At 43.8% G+C, this 20,673-nt stretch overlaps 1 protein-coding gene and 1 long non-coding RNA gene across 3 annotated transcripts in view; one reads left to right on the plus strand and one right to left on the minus strand.

Annotated features, from left to right (window-relative positions):
- CUNH12orf75 (chromosome unknown C12orf75 homolog) overlaps positions 1 to 930 on the minus strand; it is a 40,160-nt gene extending 39,230 nt beyond the window's left edge. For both annotated transcript variants that reach the window (XM_032168824.2, XM_032168823.2), the window contains exon 1: positions 682 to 930. In XM_032168824.2, the coding sequence (XP_032024715.1) occupies positions 682 to 727 (46 nt within the window). In that variant the 5' untranslated portion in view covers positions 728 to 930. The remainder of the gene's footprint in view (positions 1 to 681) is intronic.
- Positions 931 to 1,152: 222 nt separating this feature from the next.
- Positions 1,153 to 20,673, plus strand: part of LOC116478008 (uncharacterized) — a 71,104-nt gene continuing 51,583 nt past the window's right edge. Inside the window, exons 1-2 of the long non-coding RNA XR_009209193.1 lie at positions 1,153 to 1,382; positions 10,728 to 10,800. This is a non-coding gene — a long non-coding RNA (uncharacterized LOC116478008). The remainder of the gene's footprint in view (positions 1,383 to 10,727; positions 10,801 to 20,673) is intronic.

A 20,673-nucleotide genomic window follows, 5' to 3' on the forward strand; every position in this document is an offset into this window, starting at 1 on the left:
TGTGTGTGTGTGTGTGTGTGTGTGTGTGTGTGTGTGTGTGTGTGTGTTTAATGAAAAGTATCTTAACAGACTGTTAATAATAAAGCTCTGTCTCACATATGTAAAACATCCTTACTGCTGCAGCTTCTCAGAGAAATCCTAAGAGCAGCCCAGCCGGTCTTCGGCATCAAGGCAGACACGGATGCGTTTTTGCAGCTCTGCTTCTAGTTCTCCCCAACCCCACTCCCACCCTTCCCCGCTTCCTGCCCCACCACCACTGCCCCAAAAGTCCTGTCTTGCTCTGCTGCACTTTTCCAGGTGCAGCGCCTGGGTTCCGAGGAGACGGGGGAGAGGCCTCGAGGAGCAAGTGTGGGAGGTGGGGGAGCGGCCGGGGACCACGTCCGGGAATCCTCTCCCCCAAGAGAGCGCTGAGCCCCGCCAGCTGCAGGGGAGCCCGCGACAGTCCTCCCCGCGCTCCCTCGGCAGAGATGCCCCGCAGGCTTGTCTGCTCCAGGCGCGACCGCCCCCGCGCGGGGGACTTGCCCCGCTTTCGGTCTTTCCAGAAACGGGCGGTCTGCTCCTGTTCCGAAAATGGAGACAGGGAGAGGGGGCTGCGCGACCCCCACCCAAGATCCCTACACCCTTCCTTCCCGCCGCCTCTCCTGCCCGCCCCCGCCTGCCCCCGCCTCCCGCCGGACTCACCTCGGCCCGCGCCCGCGCTGGTGGCGGTGGAGTTCCCGCAGCCCATCGCGCAGCCGGCCGGGGAAGCCGCGCTTCGAAGCTCGCGGCCGCGGGTCCTGGCGGCGGAGACCCAGACGAAGGGCGGCGCGCCCCGAGCGGGAAGCTGACGGGTCCGCGACGGGCCGGGAACCGAGTGGACGCCGCCCCCTCCCACCGCCGGGAGACGCGGCCCGGGTCGCGGCGGGCTGCGGGCTGCCGGGCGGAAACCACCCGGCACCCCTCGCCCCGGCCCCGCCCCGCCCGGGGACCCGCTGGACCCACCCATCGCCCCGGCAACCGCGGCACTGGCCAATCCCCAGCCTCCTGCGCGCTTCGGGGTCGGCCATTGGTCGTCGTTACGAGGGGCGGGAGTTTAAAGTGGGCTCCGGGGCAAGGGCGCGGGAAGGGGCGTGGCCGGCGCCGCGGGGTGGGAGTGTCCACCTGCCCACCTTCAGCATCCTCCTTGCCTTGTCTTTGCTTTTCTTTCCTCACTTCCCCACCCTGCCCCAGGATGTGGGGAGGAGAGGAAGTAGCAGGGGGCACCTGTTTTCTGCACAGTGGACGCCCAATAAATGCTATTGACTGAATGTTGTGCAAGTCTGAAGCCAAAACCGAAATCCCCAGCTGCTTTAACAGAAGGCCAATGCAGCTCTGTTCCCCATACGCACTGCCTGGCAAAAGACGTAAGTTCTTCCCCAGATTGGTCATATTGACCTATTCCTCTTTAAAACAAATGTCTGCAACGATTTCGATAACTTGGATTCAGGACCTCCTCTCTGATAAATGAGAGAACTGTGGCACGGTGCTGCACGTTTCAACCTGATAGTTGGGCCAGCGTTATTGGAGTCAGACTGTCTGGGTAACAGTCTTCGTTCTGTCCCGTGATAGCAGTGTGACCTCAGGAAAGTAACTTAACCCATTGGGTACATCCATTGTTTCACCTATAAAATGACAATAACTCAGGTACATATAAAGTACCTAACAAAGTTCCCTATCTTTAGTAAATATCAGCTGTTATCATTATTATTATTAACTCTAATAGAAATGAATACAAATTCCTTAAAGGGAAAGACTATCTGTTTTTTCATAGCGTCCTCCTGGCTCGTAACACAGACTCACTAAATGTTTTGTGAGGTGACTTCAAGCCAGGAATTAAAGCTCCATTTTAAATTCACTTAATATTTGTAGGGAGCCTAGCCTGTGCCAAGTCCTTGGTTAAGTTCCGGGGATACAAACATGTGGGAGACAGTCTAACCAGGCAGATAGATTATAATAAATTAATTACAATATAAAAGGGATGTTAACAGAGGAATACAGGTGCCATAGAGTCCCAGAGGATGCTGGGATGCTGGTTAAAAGACTTGCCTAAGGCCGGGCACGGTGGCTTACACCTGTAAACCCAGCACTTTGGGAGGCTGACGTGGGCGGATAACGAGGTCAGGAGTTTGAGACCAGCCTAACATGGTGAAACCCTGTCTCTACTAAAAATACAAAGATTAGTTTGGTGTGGTGGCATACACCTGTAATTCCAGCTACTCAAGAGGCTGAGGCAGGAGAATTGCTTGAACCTGAGAGGTGGAGGTTGCAGTGGGTGGAGATAGCACCACTGCACTCCAGCCTGGGCGACAGAGCGAGACTCTGTCTCAAAAAAAAAAAAAAGAACAGACTTTCCTAAAACCATACTGTTGTGTTTACATAAAAATTTGAACCAGAATCAAGGACTTGGCAGGTTTTTGAACATGACCTTTGAGGCAATGGTGCGTTCTATCATTCAGGATGCAAAATATACAGCGTTCTCCATTTGAAAATTAGCTGTGGTAGCCATGTGCTGAGAGGATAATTAATTCTTGGATAAATAAAGGTATTTTTGAGTTGACTTCTAGAAGTACTGCTTCTCTACCAGCCTGTGCTGTCTTGGTTCAGTGTCCATCCTAATACAAAGCCAGAATTGGGGAAAAGGGAACTATAAAGTAGCCAAAAGATATACTTCTACTTATTTCTGTGCTGACACTAGACTCCAGCCTTAGGACACTTGTAAGAGACAGAAAATGGACCTTGACACCTAGAAACTGGCCTAGAAGCTGTGACACTCAACAGCTGGGCCTTTGCATTCTCCTGTTGAACACAGTTGTAGAGAACACCAATATCGCACAAGGCCACTCTATGAATTATGAAATGAGACAAAAAACAAGGCCACTCAGTAATCTTGTCTAAGTGCTGACAAAAACAAGGTCATTGTGCAAACCCCCAAAACACCAAACATCTCCCCATCCTGCCTGATATGATTGTCTGCTGCCGCTTTACCAGTTATGGTTTTAGCCCGGTTCTAGTCTTCCTGCCTAGAGATGAGGTTCATTAAGAATCTCTAATCATAGAATTGTGCCTGCTTCCTGACAATATCTAATGTAGAAAAAAAAAAGTCCTGCTTCCTTAAATCCCAACCAAAATCACCTATTATGAACCTAAATCCTATAAGTTCTTTTCTAACACTCACTGAGATACCTCATGGTTCCTTGCAGTGTGCATTCTGCCTTGTAATGTTATAGATTATGTGATCTATCAATTATTTCAACAAGCACCATTGAGTATCACCTTAAGAGCTCCAGCCATGATAAATTACCTATTGGGTACAATGTACACTATTTGGGTGATGGTTACACTAAAAGCCCAGACTTCACCACCACCCAATATATCTGTGTACCAAAAATGCACTTGTACCCCCAATCTGTTTTTAAAGTGCCAGCCACTCTTCTAAATGTTTGAGGGACAGCAGTGAACAAGAGAGAGAGGAAAAATAAAGCGGGAGGCGATACATCAAAACAAACACAATCAGATAATATTAGATACAAGTGCAATTGGAAAAAATAAGTCACTGGAATAGGAGAGTAGGGGTAGAGGGAGAGGTGCTATTCTAGATATAAGGTTGGTGCAAAAGTAACCGCAGTTTTTGCTATTACTTTATTATTATTATTATACTTTAAGTTTTAGGGTACATATGCACAACGTGCAGGTTTGTTACATATGTATACATGTGCCATGTTGGTGTGCTGCACCCATTAACTTGTCATTTAGCATTAGGTATATCTCCTAATGCTATCCCTCCCCACTCCCCCAACCCCACAACAGTCCCTGGTGTGTAATGTTCCCTTTCCTGTGTCCATGTGTTCTCATTGTTCAATTCCCACCTATGAGTGCAAACATGCAGTGTTTGGTTTTTTGTCCTTGTGATAGTTTGTTGAGAATGATGATTTCCAGCTTCATCCATGTCCCTACAAAGGACATGAACTCATCCTTTTTTTATGGCTGCATAGTATTCCATGGTGTATATGTGCCACATTTTCTTAATCCAGTCTATCATTGTTGGACATTTGGGTTGGTTCCAAGTCTTTGCTATTGTGAATAGTGCCACAATAAACATACGTGTGCATGAGTCTTTATAGCAGCATGACTTATAATCCTTTGGGTATATACCCAGTAATGGGATGGCTGGGCCAAATGGTATTTCTAGTTCTAGATCCCTGAGGAATCGCCACACTGACTTCCACAATGATTGAACTAGTTTACTGTTACACCAACAGCGTAAAAGTGTTCCTATTTCTCCACATCCTCTCCAGCACCTGTTGTTTCCTGACTTTTTAATGATTGCCATTCTAACTGGTGTGAGATGGTATCTCATTGTGGTTTTGATTTGCATTTCTCTGATGGCCAGTGATGATGAGCATTTTTTCATGTGTTTTTTGGCTGCATAAATGTCTTCTTTTGAGAAGTGTCTGTTCATATCCTTCGCCCACTTCTTGATGGGGTTGTTTGTTTTTTTCTTGTAAATTTGTTTGAGTTCATTGTAGATTCTGGATATTAGCCCTTTGTCAGATGAGTAGGTTGCAAAAATTTTCTCCCATTCTGTAGGTTGCCTGTTCACTCTAATGGTGGTTTCTTTTGCTGTGCAGAAGCTCTTTAGTTTAATTAGGTCCCATTTGTCAATTTTGGCTTTTGTTGCCATTGCTGTTGGTGTTTTAGTCATGAAGTCCTTGCCCATGCCTATGTCCTGAATGGTATTGCCTAGGTTTTCATGTAGGGTTTTTATGGCTTTAGGTCTAACATATAAGTCTTTAATCCATCTTGAATTAATTTTTGTATAAGGTGTAAGGAAGGGATCCAGTTTCAGCTTTCTACATATGGCTAGCCAGTTTTCCCAGCACCATTTAATAAATGGGGAATCCTTTCCCCATTGCTTGTTTTTGTCAGGTTTGTCAAAGATCAGACAGTTTTAGATATGTGGCATTATTTCTGAGGGCTCTGTTCTGTTCCATTGGTCTATATCTCTATTTTGGTACCAGTACCATGCTGTTTTGGTTACTGTAGCCTTGTAGTGTAGTTTGAAGTCAGCTAGCATGATGCCTCCAGCTTTGTTCTTTTGGCTTAGGATTGACTTGGCAATGCAGGCTCTTTTTTGGTTCCATATGAACTTTAAAGTAGTTTTTTCCAATTCTGTGAAGAAAGTCATTGGTAGCTTGATGGGGATGGCATTGAATCTATAAATTACCTTGGGCAGTATGGCCATTTTCATGATATTGATTCTTCCTACCCATGAGCATGGAATGTTCTTCCATTTGTTTGTATCTTCTTTTATTTCATTGAGCAGTGGTTTGTAGTTCTCCTTGAAAAGGTCCTTCACATCCCTTGTAAGTTGGATTCCTAGGTATTTTATTCTCTTTGGAGCAATTGTGAATGGGAGTTCACTCATGATTTGGCTCTCTGTTTGTCTGTTATTGGTGTATAAGAATGCTTGTGATTTTTGCACATTGATTTTGTATCCTGAGACTGCTGAAGTTGCTAATCAGCTTAAGGAGATTTTGGGCTGAGACAATGGGGTTTTCTAGATATACAATCATGTCATCTGCAAACAGAGACAATTTGACTTCCTCTTTTCCTAATTGAATGCCCTTTATTTCCTTCTCCTGCCTGATTGCCCTGGCCAGAACTTCCAACACTATGTTGAATAGGAGTGATGAGAGAGGGCATCCCTGTCTTGTGCCCGTTTTCAAAGGGAATGCTTCCAGTTTTTGCCCATTCAGTATGATATTGGCTGTGGGTTTGTCATAGATAGCTCTTATTATTTTGAGATACGTCCCATCAATACCTAATTTATTGAGAGTTTTTAGTATGAAGCGTTGTTGAATTTTGTCAAAGGCTTTTTCTGCATCTATTGAGATAATCATGTGGTTTTTGTCTTTGGTTCTGTTTATATGCTGGATTACATTTATTGATTTTCATATGTTGAACCAGCTTTGCATCCCAGGGATGAAGCCCACTTGATCACGGTGGATAAGCTTTTTGATGTGTTGCTGGATTTGGTTTGCCAGTATTTTATTGAGGATTTTTCCATCAAGGATATTGGTCTAAAATTCTCTTTTTTTGTGTCTCTGCCAGGCTTTGGTATCAGGATGATGCTGGCCTCATAAAATGAGTTAGGGAGGATTCCCTCTTTTTCTATTGATGGGAATAGTTTCAGAAGGAATGGTACCAGTTCCTCCTTGTACCTCTGGTAGAATTCGGCTGTGAATCCATCTGGTCCTGGACTTTTTTTGGTTGGTAAGCTATTAATTATTGCCTCAATTTCAGAGTCTGTTATTGGTCTATTCAGAGATTCAAATTCTTCCTGGTTTAGTCTTGGGAGAGTGTATGTGTCGAGGAATTTATCCATTTCTTCTAGATTTTCTAGTTTGTTTGCGTAGAGGTGTTTATAGTATTCTCTGATGGTAGTTTGTATTTCTGTGGGATCAGTGGTGATATCCCCTTTGTCATTTTTTATTGCATCAATTTGATTCTTCTCTCTTTTCTTCTTTATTAGTCTTGCTAGTGGTCTATCAGTTTTGTTGATCTTTTCAAAAAAACAGCTCCTGGATTCATTGATTTTTTGAAGGGTTTTTTGTGTCTCTATCTCCTTCAGTTCTGCTCTGATCTTAGTTATTTCTTGCCTTCTGCTAGCTTTTGAATGTGTTTGCTCTTGCTTCTCTAGTTCTTTTAATTGTGATGTTAGGGTGTCAATTTTAGATCTTTCCTGCTTTCTCTTGTGGGCATTTAGTGCTATCAATTTCCCTCTACACACTGCTTTGAATGTGTTCCAGAGATTCTAGTATGTTGTGTCTTTGTTCTCGTTGGTTTCAAAGAAGATCTTTATTTCTGCCTTCATTTCATTATGTACCCAGTAGTCATTCAGGAGCAGATTGTTCAGTTTCCATGTAGTTGAGCAGTTTTGAGTGAGTTTCTTAATTCTGAGTTCTAGTTTGATTGCACTGTGGTCTGAGAGGCAGTTTGTTATAATTTCTGTTCTTTTACATTTGCTGAGGAGAGCTTTACTTCCAACTATGTGGTCAATTTTGGAATAGGTGTGGTGTGGTGTGCTGAAAAGAATGTATATTCTTTTGATTTGGGGTGGAGAGCTCTGTAGATGTCTATTAGGTCCACTTGGTGCAGAGCTGAGTTTAATTCCTGGGTATCCTTGTTAACTTTGTCTTGTTGATCTGTCTAATGTTGACAGTGGGGCGTTAAAGTCTCCCATTATTATTGTGTGGGAGTCTAAGTCTCTTCGTAGGTCACTAAGGACTTGCTTTATGAATCTGGGTGCTACTGTATTGGGTGCATATATATTTAGGATAGTTAGTTCTTCTTGTTGAATTGATCCCTTTACCATTAAGTAATGGCCTTCTTTGTCTCTTTTGATCTTTGTTGGTTTAAAGTCTGTTTTATCTAAGACTAGGATTGCAACCCTTGCCTTTTTTTGTTTTCCATTTGCTTGGTAGATCTTCCTCCATCTCTTTATTTTGAGCCTATGTGTGTCTCTGCACATGAGATGGGTTTCCTGAATACAGCACACTGATGGGTCTTGACTCTTTATCCAGTTTGCCAGTCTGTGCCTTTTAATTGGCGCATTTAGCCCATTTACATTTAAGGTTGGTATTGTTATGTGTGAATTTGATGCTGTCATCATGGTGTTAGCTGATTATTTTGCTCCTTAGTTGATGCAGTTCCTTCCTAGCCTTGATGGTCTTTACAATTTGGCATGTTTTTGCAGTGACTGGTACCGGTTGTTCCTTTCCATGTTTAGTACTTCCTTCAGGAGCTCTTTTAGGGCAGGCCTGGTGGTGACAAACTCTCTCAGCATTTGCTTGTCTGTAAAGTATTTTATTTCTCCTTCACTTATGAAGCTTAGTTTGGCTGGATAGGAAATTCTGGGTTGAAAATTCTTTTCTTTAAGCATGTTGAATACTGGCCCCCACTCTCTTCTGGCTTGTAGAGTTTCTGCCGAGAGATCAGCTGTTAGTCTAATGGGCTTCCCTTTGTGGGTAACCCGACCTTTCTCTCTGGCTGCCCTTAACATTTTTTCCTTCATTTCAACCTTGGTGAATCTGATAATTATGTGTCTAGGAGTTGCTCTTCTCAAGGAGTATCTTTGTTGTGTTCTCTGTATTTCCTGAATTTGAATGTTGGCCTGACTTTCTAGATTGGGGAAGTTCTCCCAGATAATATCCTGCAGAGTGTTTTCCAACTTGGTTCCATTCTCCCCATCACTTTCAGGTACACCAATTAGATGTAGATTTGGTCTTTTCACATAGTCCCATATTTCTTGGAGGCTTTGTTCATTTCTTTTTATTCTTTTTTCTCTAAACTTCTCTTCATGCTTCATTTCATTCATTTAGTCTTCTATCGCTGATACCCTTTCTTCCAGTTGATTGCATCAGTTACTGAAGCTTGTGTATTCATCACATAGTACTCATGCCGTGGTTTTCAGCTCCATCAGGTCCTTTAAGGACTTCTCTGCATTGATTATTCTAGTTATCCATTCATCTAATTTTTTTTTCAAAGTTTTTAACTTCTTTGACATTGGTTTGAACTTCCTCGCCATTGGTTTGAACTTCCTCCTTTAGCTCATAGTAGTTTGATCTTCTGAAACCTTCCTCTCTCAACTCGTCAAAGTCATTCTCCGTCCAGCTTTGTTCCATTGCTGGTGAGGAGCTGTGTTCCTTTGGAGGAGGAGAGGCACTCTGATTTTTAGAGTTTCCGGTTTTTCTGCTCTGTTTTTTCCCCATCTTTGTGGTTTTATCTACCTTTGGTCTTTGATGATGGTGATGTACAGATGGGTTTGTGGTGTGGATGTCCTTTCTGTTTGTTAGTTTTCCTTCTAACAGTCAGAAACCTCAGCTGCAGGTCTGTTGGAGTTTACTGGAGGTCCACTCCAGACCCTGTTTGGCTGGGTATCAGCAGCGGTGGCTGCAGAACAGCGGATATTGGTGAACCGCAAATGCTGCTGCCTGATTGTTCCTCTGGAATTTTGTCTCAGAGGAGTACCCGGCCGTGTGAGGTGTCAGTCTGCCCCTACTGGGGGGTGCCTCCCAGTTAGGCTACTTGGGGGTCAGGGACCAACTTGAGGAGGCAGTCTGCCCATTCTCAGATCTCAAGCTGCGTGCTGGGAGAACCACTACTCTCTTCAAAGCTGTCAGACAGGGACATTTAAGTCTGCAGAGGTTATTGCTGTCTTTTGTTTGTCTGTGCTCTGCCCCCAGAGGTGGAGCCTACAGAGACAGGCAGGCTTCCTTGAGCTGTGGTGGGCTCCACCCAATTTGAGCTTCCCAGCCGCTTTGTTTACCTACTCAAGCCTGAGCAATGGTGGGCGCCCCTCCCCCAGCCTCGCTGCTGCCTTGCAGTTTGTTCTCAGACTGCTGTGCTAGCAATGAGCAAGGCTCTATGGGCATAGGACCCTCTGAGCCAGGTGCAGGATATAATCTCCTGGTGTGTCGTTTGTGAAGTCCATTGGAAAAGCGCAGTATTAGGGTGGGAGTGACCCGATTTTCCAGGTGCTGTCTGTCACCCCTTTCTTTGACTAGGGGTCAAAGACCCCTTCCGCTTCCCGGGTGAGGCGATGCCTTGCCCTGGTTCGGCTTACACATGGTGCACTGCATCCACTGTCCTGCGCCCACTGTCCTGCACTCCCCAGTGAGATGAACCCGGTACCTCAGTTGGAAATGCAGAAATCACCCATCTTCTGCGTCACTCACACCCTGCTATTACTTTTAATGGCAAAAACTGTGATTACTTTTGCACTAACCTAATAGGATGGTCACAGAAGGCCCTCTGAAGAAAGGAGAGTTTTGTGAGTTGTGGTTGATGTAAAGAAATCAGACATTGGCCGGGTGTGGTGGCTCACACCTGTAATCCCAGCACTTTGGGAGGCTGAGGAGGATGGATCACAAGGTCAGGAGATCGAGACCATCCTGGCTGACACGGTGAAACCCCATCTCTACTAAAAATACAAAAAATTATCCAGGCATGGTGGCGGGTGCCTGTAGTCCCAGCTACTCGGGAGGCTGAGGCAGGAGAATGGAATGAACCTGGCAGGCGGAGCTTGCAGTGAGCCGAGGTCATGCCACTGCACTCCAGCCTGGGTGACAGAGCGAGAGTCTTGTCTCAAAAAAAAAAAAAATATATAAATCAGACATGGGAAGATCCAAGGAAAGAGGATTCCAGGCAAAGAGAATGAAAAGAACAGGAGCCCTGGGGCAGGAACATGCTGGGTGTGTTTCATAAACAGGAGAGAAAAAAAAAAGGCCAGAATTCAAAGGCCCATCTGTAGAGTAGAGATGGGGAGGGTGCGGATTTCAGAGAGGGGGCTCAGAACATACACCTTGGAAAGGAGTTAAAATTTTATTCAAAGGGCAAGCAAGGTCATTTGGTGAGACAGAGTATGAAAAGTTCCTAGTAAAATGTCAGGCATATAGTAAGTACCCAATAAATGTTAGTCCTCTTCCTAATGTAGAATGAAATAGCAAGTCTATGCCCCCTTTTTCCTTTTTAGGAATTTTATTTTATTTTATAGACAACAGTTAATTGCATGTGGATGTTTTTAAAAAACAATGAGTCAAAAGAAAATCATTAATACATGCCTCATTTCCTGAGTGGTCAATTTTAGCTTCTTTTCCTGTGTCAGTTAGATCACATCACTTAGCTGTCATTATCATTCTTCCAACCAGAACTGATCTGGCATGAAGGAGAGAGAAGAGGTGTATGAGTGAAATTCATCTGACAAGAAAAAGAAAGCAAGAGGTAGGAGAATATAAACCTGAGTAAGTCTGAGTTTTCATGATTTTTCTTCCCACGAAGGGCTCCCCACAAAAAGTTTGTCAGCCTAGATTTTCTTCTTGCTTTTCTCTTTTTCCCTGTTGACATGCTGCAGGATGGCTGCCTCAGCACGCAGTAGCAAGTTCATACATAACCATACCCACCAACAGAAAAGAGAAAAGAGGCTCTTCTCCACACTGTGTCACTTTTTTTTTTTTTTTTTTTGAAACGGAGTTTCGCTCTTGTTACCCAGGCAGGCTGGAGTGTGGTGGCAGGATCTCAGCTCACTGCAACCTCTGCCTCCCGGTTTCAAGTGATTCTCTTGCCTCAGCCTCTCCAGTAGCTGGGATTACAAGTGTGCACCACCACGCCCAGCTAATTTTGTATTTTTAGATTTTTAGTAGTGATGGGGTTTCACCATGTTGGCCAGGGTGGTCTTGAAGTCCTGACCTCAGGTGATCTGCTTGCCTTGGCCTCTCAAAGTGCTGGGATTACAGGCGTCGGCCATCGTGCCAGCCTGTGTCACTTTTAAATCCGGGTGGCACCCAGAACACTTCCTCTCCCATTGCATTAGCCAAGATTTCATTGGCCTTTTCTTGATCCAATTACTGGAAATTGGTTATAATTGGCTCTAGTAAGTTACAGTTTACCCCTGAGTCATGATGGAAGTGTAGGATAGACACCTGAAAAAATTGGGGCTCTGCTGGCAAGAAAAGGAGGGTAATGAGTAACTGTTTAATCATTAGTTGTATATCAAAAGTTGTCAGAATCAAAGTAGAGTCACTTTATTAAAACCCTGACAAACAGAGGCTGGGAAGGCCATGAAGGAAATGTTCCCACGTACATATGGCTGATTACAAAAACAACCAGAAAAGGATGCAAGACTCACAATCTTTTTTTTTTTTTTTTCGAGATGGAGTTTCACTCTTCTCACCCAGGCTGGAGTGCAATGGCACAATCTCAGCTCACTGCAACCTCTGCCTCCCGAGTTCAAGAGATTCTCCTGCCTCAGCCTCCCGAGTAGCTGGGATCACAGGCGTATGCCACCACGCCCAGCTAATTTTTGTATTTTTAGTAGAGACAGGGTTTCACCATGTTGTTCAGGCTGGTCTCCAACTCCTGACCTCAGGCAATCTGCCCGCCTTAGCCTCCCAAAGTGCTGGGATTACAGGCATGAGCCACCACACCCGGCCAAAACTCACAATCTTGCACAAAGGGTACTGCACCCTTATACAAAAAAAAAAATTTTCTGCAAGGACATCTGCCCAGCAACTGCCTGTTGGACCTGACTGGCATAACCCTTGTTATTGATCCTTGTAGCCAAGGATAATTATCTCGAAACAATTATGTAATCCTCCTTGTTTATTCTTTAAAAGCCATTATCTTTCTTTACTTCCCCAAATACACCCACCATATTCTATTGCAATGCTTACTCTCAAATACTATTTTTCTTTTAGAGAACCTCTCTTCCGATTATTTAGGGTTTTTCAGTGGTGATAAAAATTACAAATGTGCCCCAATATCTGGTTCTCCTTTGAGTTAGACTGCCCTAACCCTTTGAAGATGGGCATGGACATGTGACTAGTTTTGGCCAATGAAATGTGATTAAAGGTGAAATATGACTTTGAGATTCTGGACTGCTGGGAGTTAGGAGGTAGGAATGCAAGAGGTTTATTGGGGGTGATGCCTGAAAGATACAGGGAGCGTGGGGTGGGAGGGGATCAGGAGTAGGCAGGGAAAGCCTTCAGACTGCATTGCATATCTGACACCCTTCAGGGGGAAATACAAAGACAGGTAAATTAGGAGTGAGCAGAAAGAAGCTTAGACTGTGGTGCAGCTCTGAGAAAGTCTTGGCCAAGGCCAGTGGGAATCTCAAAGGCAGATTGCCTGGAGGGGAGTCCCATGTTGGGCAGACATGACCAGGCCCTAGTAATTCCACCAAGCTGTGAGCTACCCAGAGCTCAGCTTCAACACACCAGCAGATTCCAAAGGTGCCAACAGCTGGTGGCTGTCAGCCAACTTCACTCCTCACAACAAAGCATCTTCAAGGGTGGTAGACAAGAAGTACTTGATTACAAGAGTAATAAAGATTCTGCAGGCCAGAGGCCGTGGCTCATGCCTGTAATCCAAGCAGTCTGGGAGGCCAAGGCTGGCAGACCACTTGAAGACAGGAGTTCAAAACCAGCCTGGCCAACATGGTAAAACCCCATTTCTACTAAAAATACAAAAATTAGCCAGGCATGGTGGCGCATGCCCATAGTCCCAGCTACTTGGGAGGCTGAGGCAGGAGAATCGCTTGAACCCAGGAGGTGGAGGTTGCAATGAGCCAAGATCATGCCACTGCAGTCTAGCCTGGGCTATAGAGTAAGACTCTATACCCCCACCCCAAAAACAGATTCTGCAGTAAGCTAGATTCTAGATTCTCCAGCTGCAATGACCCTAGAAGCACATGTGGAGGTGTTGGCTCCTCCATCAGCCTGCACCCCTGAGTCACTGCATGGCGTGGGGTAGAGGACCTCACCCACACCCACACTGAAACTGCAACATGAATGAGAAAGAAACATTTGTGATCTGTAAGCTACCTGAGATGTTAGGGTTGTGTTATCATAACATATCGTATTTTAGCATAGCACAGTATAGCATAGCACAGCATAGTATAGCATAGTACAGTATAGCATAGCATAGCACACTATAGCATAGCATAGCATAGCATAGCACAGTTGCAGCAACTAACTGTGTCTGTTACAGTATACATTTCAAAATATATGGGCCTACAACTGATAATAGTGTTTTCTTGTGGCAATTGTGATCCCTTTTATATCTGGATGTGCCTCCTTTTGCTTTCCCGTAGTGTTTATTTGCACTTTTTCCTTCTTGATTAGTCTTGCTATAGATTTGTTCATTTTACTGGAGTTTTCAGAGTCCACTTTTTTTTTTTAACCATTTCCCTCTTTTTTCTGTTTTGTTTTCAATTTAATTTATTTCCAGCCCTTCCTTTTACTATTTTCTTCTTTCTAATTTCTTTGAGTTTACCCTGATATTATTTTTTACAACTCTTTGAGTTAAATACCAAATTCATTTAAGCCTTCTTTTTTCTTCAGCATATTGCTTAAGTTGCATCCAGATAGTTTGGATATTTATTATTTTCGTTGTCCTTCAGTTTTAAATTCCTTAAAATTTTCATTGCCTATTAACCCATGAATTACCTAGAACTTTTAAGTTTCCAAGTCAATTTATTTTTCAAATGTATTAATAGTTTTACTCTTGATTTTTAAGTTGTCTTGGAGAGAGTTATCATTATGAAAGTGATTCTTTGAAATGCATTGGGACTTCCATTGTCCTTCTCCTAGTGTTTAATATTTGAAGATGTTTCAAAACACTTTCTTATAGCATATGCTACTTATTCAGTCCATAAATGACATATTTTTACAGACGGCATTGAATATATGTATTTGTATCTGTCTGATTAGACTGTTAGTTCCTTGATGGTAGAGATATTGTCCTGCAATTTCCTTACTGCACTAAATAGCACATAAAAGTTCTCTGTGTGAGTGTAAATGTGGGAAGGAAGACAAAGAGAGAAAAGGAGGGAGAAACAAAGGAAGACAGAGAGAGAATCATTGTAAAAGACTTTTTTTTTGTTTTAGCCCAACTGCCATTATTAATCCTAGGGCTGGATTTCAAGAAATTCACATAATTTTTCTAAAAATAATAATAATGAAAATATTTTGACTACTCACCATGGATCAGGCCCAATGCTAACTACTTTGCATGAATTATCTCATTTAATCCTCATGAAAACTCAAAAGGTAGGTTCTATCATTATAGTCACTTTACAGATAGAGAAGCAGAACCATGGGCTCATTCAGCTTCCTTTTCCTCTTCTGGTCAAGTGAAACTATGTCTTGTTGAGACCTACATGTCCACTCTCACTGTCATGTCAGATATTTTTCTCATCATTCTGAAGAGAGTAGAAAATGTCATTCTTCACTAGAGGCAGAAAATTCTTCCACATTTATATGAATGAATGAATGAATGAATGAATGCTACATTCACCATTTAATATTATATTGTGGTTTGTTAGTGACATTGTAACAGTATCTTACACACCATCTTAATACTTAGGAAGCATTATTTGTAAGGCAATGTGCTGGATGCTGCAGAATTTTTAAAGAAGAGTTAGATCTAATGAATGGCTTCAAGGAATTTCTAATGCAGTAAGGGAAAAATGACATGTGTGACACAAGGAACCATAAAACAGTCAGTCTGTGATGAATGCATTAAGATGGTATTTTAGCTACTGTTACAATGTTGCTAACAATCCATCCCAATATTCAGTAACTTAAAATAACAAGCATTTATTCTCATGCTCACACATCTGCAGGTGGATCAACTGTGGGTCAGTTCATCTGGGCTGGGCTCAGCTGGGTGGCTCTGCTTTGGACTGAGGTTGGCTGGGCTTGGATCCTAGCTCTGAGTTGTTTGTCCTGGGGCTGAAGAGGTAGTGGCTACGCAGGGCATGTTCTTCTCATAGTGGATCACCAGAATGCAAGATCCAAGCGAAACTGTGACAACATATTTAAGGCTCTTATTACATCTGCTGATGTTTCATTGACCAAAGCGAGTCACTTGGCCAAGCCTAACATCATTCATTTAGGGAATTGTACTTTGTCCGCAGTGGAAGAGGGGAAGGAGTAAATATTGGTTGAACAATAATTCAAATTATCACAAAGGAATACAAAGTGCTTTAAGTGCTTTAGGACAGAGATTAGCAAACGATGGCCTACAGACAAATTTGACCCACCATTTGTTTTTGAAAATAATGTTTTATTGGAAACCAGCCTCGTCTGCTTATTTACATACTATTTCTGCTTCTATATTGTAGCAGCAGAGTTGACTAGCTGCAACAGTCACTGTATGGCCAGCAAAACCAAAAGTATTCACTATTTGGCCCTTTACAGAAAAGTTTGCTGATCCTGCTTAAGGAAATACAAGAAGGAAACAGTCTGACAACACAGAGGTTCCATATCCATACCCGTGCACATGCACCCTAAGGACAGCCTACCCCCTGCTACTCTCCAGACCGTCTTCCAACACATTTAGCAGGGGAAAGAGACATACAAACATTTATTTTCCTGCTGACATGAATTATGTCATCCTGTCTTAAAAGACAAAAATGTCTCTAGCTAGTTTGGATTTTTAATAACATAAGTATCCTCCATTATGTATCAACCAGGATACCTGGGATGCAAACAACAGAAACTGACTCTGGCTGATGTAACCAGGAAAGGGATTAACTATAAGGCTGTTGGGTTGTCCACAGACTTGATAGGAAGGTTGGGGAACCAGACCTGGGATGCCATAAAGAAGCCAGGGAGGCTGGGCAAAAGGAACACACAGCTAGCATGCACTGTGCCTGTCCCCCGGTGCCACACTACTGCCACTGCCTCTACCCCACACTGCTGCTGTCACAAACCCAACCCCACCTTTACTTAACCACATGCCTCTCTCTTGAGGTTCAAAGTCCCAAAAGGAAAGGTCCAAGGTCAAATGCTGTATGGGCTCAGAGAGAGTTGCTGTCCTCCCTTTAGTTGAGAGAGGGATGGAGGAGCTCTGCCTTCCATTGTGACCTAAACACTAACCCCAACCAATTTTTCCAGAAGTTGCAAGAAGCTTCATTTTCTGAGTAGTTTTAAAAGGCAGTTATCCAGTCTGATGTGTATAATATTTGATTTAAGAACATTGAATCCAACGCTTTTACTTGCAAATGAGGAAAACAGAGGCCCAAAGAGGTCTGGCTCACAGTTCTTTTATGAGTTCTCAGAGCAAGAACTTAAACTCATGGCTTATTGTTTCTTGTCCAGCTCTCTAGATGTTTCTGCCCCTTTCATCCTGAAAGAGAAAACAGAGCAATGTCACTCCCTGCCTGTCCTACTCCCTTGAAGATAATATTCTTCCTTTGGGAGAATGAGAGGTCGAGGTTTGTGGGGGGATCTTTTGGCCTCAAATAACCACCAGACTTGAGAAGCAGCTCTGGCCCTGGAAACCTAGAGAGCTGGCTGAGGGGTCCAGAGGAGCTGGCTGGGGAGGCAGATACTTAGCGGGCAGCACCCACCATAGGTAAGAACGAAGGACAATCATGGTTTTCTCCTGGCTCCTGGCTGCAAGCACATCTACCTGGAGCTGAAGCCTGTCCTCAGTGGCTGCCACATTCCCCACCCAACCCCATGCTGATCCGTGGCTTCCAGGGCATTGAGACCTCTCTGGTTCCCTGGTTCCCTCCCTTTCTCCCTCAGGTCGCCCAAGAGCTGACCAGAGTTTGTAAAAGAAACTTTACTAGGGAACCAGAAGACAACAGCCCCCACAGCACTAAGCCTTCAGCATAGAGAAGGGTAAATTTACACAGCGACTTGCTAACTAGACTAGATTACCAGGCACCAAAACATGTCTGTTCCCCGGCAGCGGCCAATTTGCTCTTGTTCCTCCTCTGAAAGCCTCTGTGCTTGGCAGGAGTAGCTCAAACAGGAAGCCCAGCTCCTTCCACTGTCCTGATCCGGCAGATGGGCATGCCCAGGAGACTTCTTCCACATGCCCCTCCTGCCTGTGAACCCACTGACTCTTCGGATGAAATGTGGTATAAGCGAAGCAGAAATGGGTTGGCTTATGTAACTGAAAAGTGCAGAAGCAAGGACGCCTTCAGTTGTGCTTGGACAAGATATGAAAGCCATCAGGACTTGGTTTCACTCCATTTCTAGGCTCAGCCTCACTCTCAGGTCCTGCATGGCACCTCCTGGTAGCATCAGGCTCTCCACCTTGTGGGGGTAAGACAGCCACAGCAGCTCCTCATGTGATCTTAAGTTCAAGACCAACAGGAAAGACCACGCATCGGTTCCTGTAGTCCCTGCTAAATACCTGACAGGACATCTGATTGAGCCTGATTTCCTTACATGCCTGTCCTTGAACCAGTCACTGAGGATGAGAGGATGTGGCAATATGGCCAGGCTTGCTCCATCAGCCTTCCACCCAGACTTCCTGGACTAAGAGTGAGGCGGGGAAGAGCGGCATCCAAGCAAGCACCCTTTCCCTTTCCATGCCTTGCACTAAAGAGCAGCTTTCGGAATGTAAACTGACCAAATCACCACCCCCTCCTTTTCCTTGGACTCTTCAATAGCTTCCCATTGCTCTTATGATAAAAATACAAGTCTTTCACTGGGCCTACAAACCCCTGCTTGATCTGACTTCTGTCCGCCTCTCCTACTTCTACTTCTTTCAGCTCCTACACTCCTTTTATCACCTTTTTTCAGCTCCTTGTACTGCGGAGCCCTCCCCACCACTAAGCCTTTGCATAAGCTGTTCCCTGTGCCTAGAACACCCTTCCCTCTCCTCTTTGCCTAATTAATTTCTGCTTAGCCTTCAGGCTTTACTCAAGTGTTGCTTCTTCACAGAGCCTTGTCTCAACCTCCCTGATGAGGTTAAATTTCCCTATTAGAGAACCTGTTGATCCTCAAAGCAGTTGTCACAGTTGCACTTCCATGTTTGTATATGATTCTGAGATGTGCTTCTCTCTCTCCCTCTAGACTATCCCTCATTAGGGCAGAGACCAGGCCTGGTTTTGATTCACTGTTGTTTGTCAACCTCAAATAATCAAAAGGGTCAGAATCTAGTTTGTTGATTTTTTTATTTTTAGAGACAGGGTCTCACTCTGTCACCCAGGCTGGAATGCAGTGGCACAATCATAACTCACTGCAGCCTCAAACTCCTGGGATCCTCCTGTGTCAGCTTCCCAAGTAGCTAAGACTACAGGTGTATACCTCCATGCCTGGGTAATTTTTTTTGGTTTTTGGGGGGTTTTTTTCCTTTTTTATAGAGACAGAGGTCTCATTATGTTGTCCAGGTTGGTCTCTAATTCCTGGCCTCAAGTGATCCTCCCACCTCAGCCTCCTAAAGTGCCAGGATTGCAGGCATAAGCCACCATGCCCGGCCAGAAGCTAGCTTGAAGAGAGTTGAATTCAAGCGCAAAAGTTGAAGATGGCCACTTGGGAAGCACAGATTCCAAAGAATGGAAGTCAGTGTTCTGAAGTGTAGAAGTTTGGGATTGTTTACATAGACAAGGTTTAGGGAAGCTGAGCAGAATTTCAACATTTTTCTATATAAGGCCGAATGCAGAGTTACAGTGATCTGATTAGTTGAGGTGGTCTTTTCCTTTCAGGAAAGGTACATTTAACATTCCACACTGAATATGTAACAGTCATGGACTCTTTTGTAGCATCTGGTCTGAGTTAGGTACAAGAGAAAAATGGAAGGGCTTAATCTACAGCAAAGATCAGTGATTAGAAGGGAAGGAATTCTGGTCTCTCGTCTCTTCTAATCATTTACAGAACAAGAACAATGCAGAAGAGAATTAATCTATAATCTAGGAAGCATAAGTTGCAAACATGCTACATGACTCAGTTTCCAGGGTTTAACTTCCCCCTTGGCAAAATACATTTAAAGGGTCCTGAAAATTTCTTTTCTTTTGCAATTAGAGCACCTTCATTGTCCAAGTGTATTGGCAATTCATGGAGATCAGTCAAACCTTTGTACTAGGGTCTCAAAAACGTGGCTAACACAGCCAGAATGTCAATATCATGTCTAAGTTTAGTTGCTAATTGACTATCAAATGGCCTTGTGGCCATGACTAACTAAACAATATACATGAATGGTTAAGATTAAATTGCTTGGAAAAGAGGGAGGGAACTGGAAGGTGAAAAGGAGACATTTAATCATTATCTAAAGCAAAAGGAATTTGGACTCCTGCACCTGGAACCTGGACTCAAAAGGGATTTCTAAAGGAAGTGATTTTCAAATCCAGGCCCCTTTAGTAGAGAAGAATCTGCCAGGCTTCAGAGAGATAATGAGGACATCATTTTCTGATTTTAAATGCGACAACAGATGTTTTTTTTAAAAAAAAAAAAAAAAAGATTAATTAAACTACTACAGCGTTTTGTAGCTTGAAGATCTTGCAATGTGATTTCAGACAGTGTCTCAGGCTGGAAATGTCCTAGATTGAGGCTGCATTCTGAATCCCCATTTCTTACAGATTCAATCCACCCATCTTGAGTTTCTCCAGCTTCACCCACAACTGGCTGCTGCTAACCCCACCATGAATCAGACTTCTCCCTGTGTTTAATTCACAGAAATTTCATTTTCTAAATGCCTTAGTGATGACCCTGGTGAACACTCACATTATGTTTAAGATAGAACAGGGCAGGAAATTGAAGGCTTATGACTTTGGAGCCAGACAGACATGGAGTCAACTCCCTGCCCTGCCATTTATAGCTAAATAACCTAAAGCCTCCTAACCTCTTTAAGCCCAGGGATGGACATAGTCTATACAGCAGACAGAACACAGACTCTGCGCTATAGTGCCTGGGTCCAAATCCTAACTTCACTTAAGCCCAGGGGATGGAGAGTCTATACAGCAGACAGAATGCAGACTCCAGCCATGGTGCCTGGGTCCAAATCCTAACTTCACCACCATTTACAAGCAAGTTACTTAATCACTGTGTATCTGTTTCTATCTTTTCTCTTCTCTTTTCTTTACTCCTTTCTTTCTTTTTCTTTTTTCTTTCTTTCCTTCTTTCTTTTTTCTTCCTTCCCTCCTCCCTTCCTTTCTCCTTCTTTCTCTTTCCCTTGCTCTCCTTCCTCCCTTTCTTCTTTCCTTCTTTCTTCCTTCTTTCCTCTCTCTCTTTCTCGTTCCTTTCTCCTTCCTTCTCATTCCCTTCTCCTTCCTTTCTCCTTCCTTCCTTCCTTCCTTTCTTTCTTTCTTTTTTTCTTTCTTTCTTCCTTTCTTCCTTTCTTCCTTTCTTTTCTTTCCCT

The sequence above is a fragment of the Hylobates moloch genome, unplaced genomic scaffold (genome assembly GCF_009828535.3).
Source record: "Hylobates moloch isolate HMO894 unplaced genomic scaffold, HMol_V3 SCAFFOLD_12, whole genome shotgun sequence".
Classification (NCBI taxonomy): domain Eukaryota; kingdom Metazoa; phylum Chordata; class Mammalia; order Primates; family Hylobatidae; genus Hylobates; species Hylobates moloch.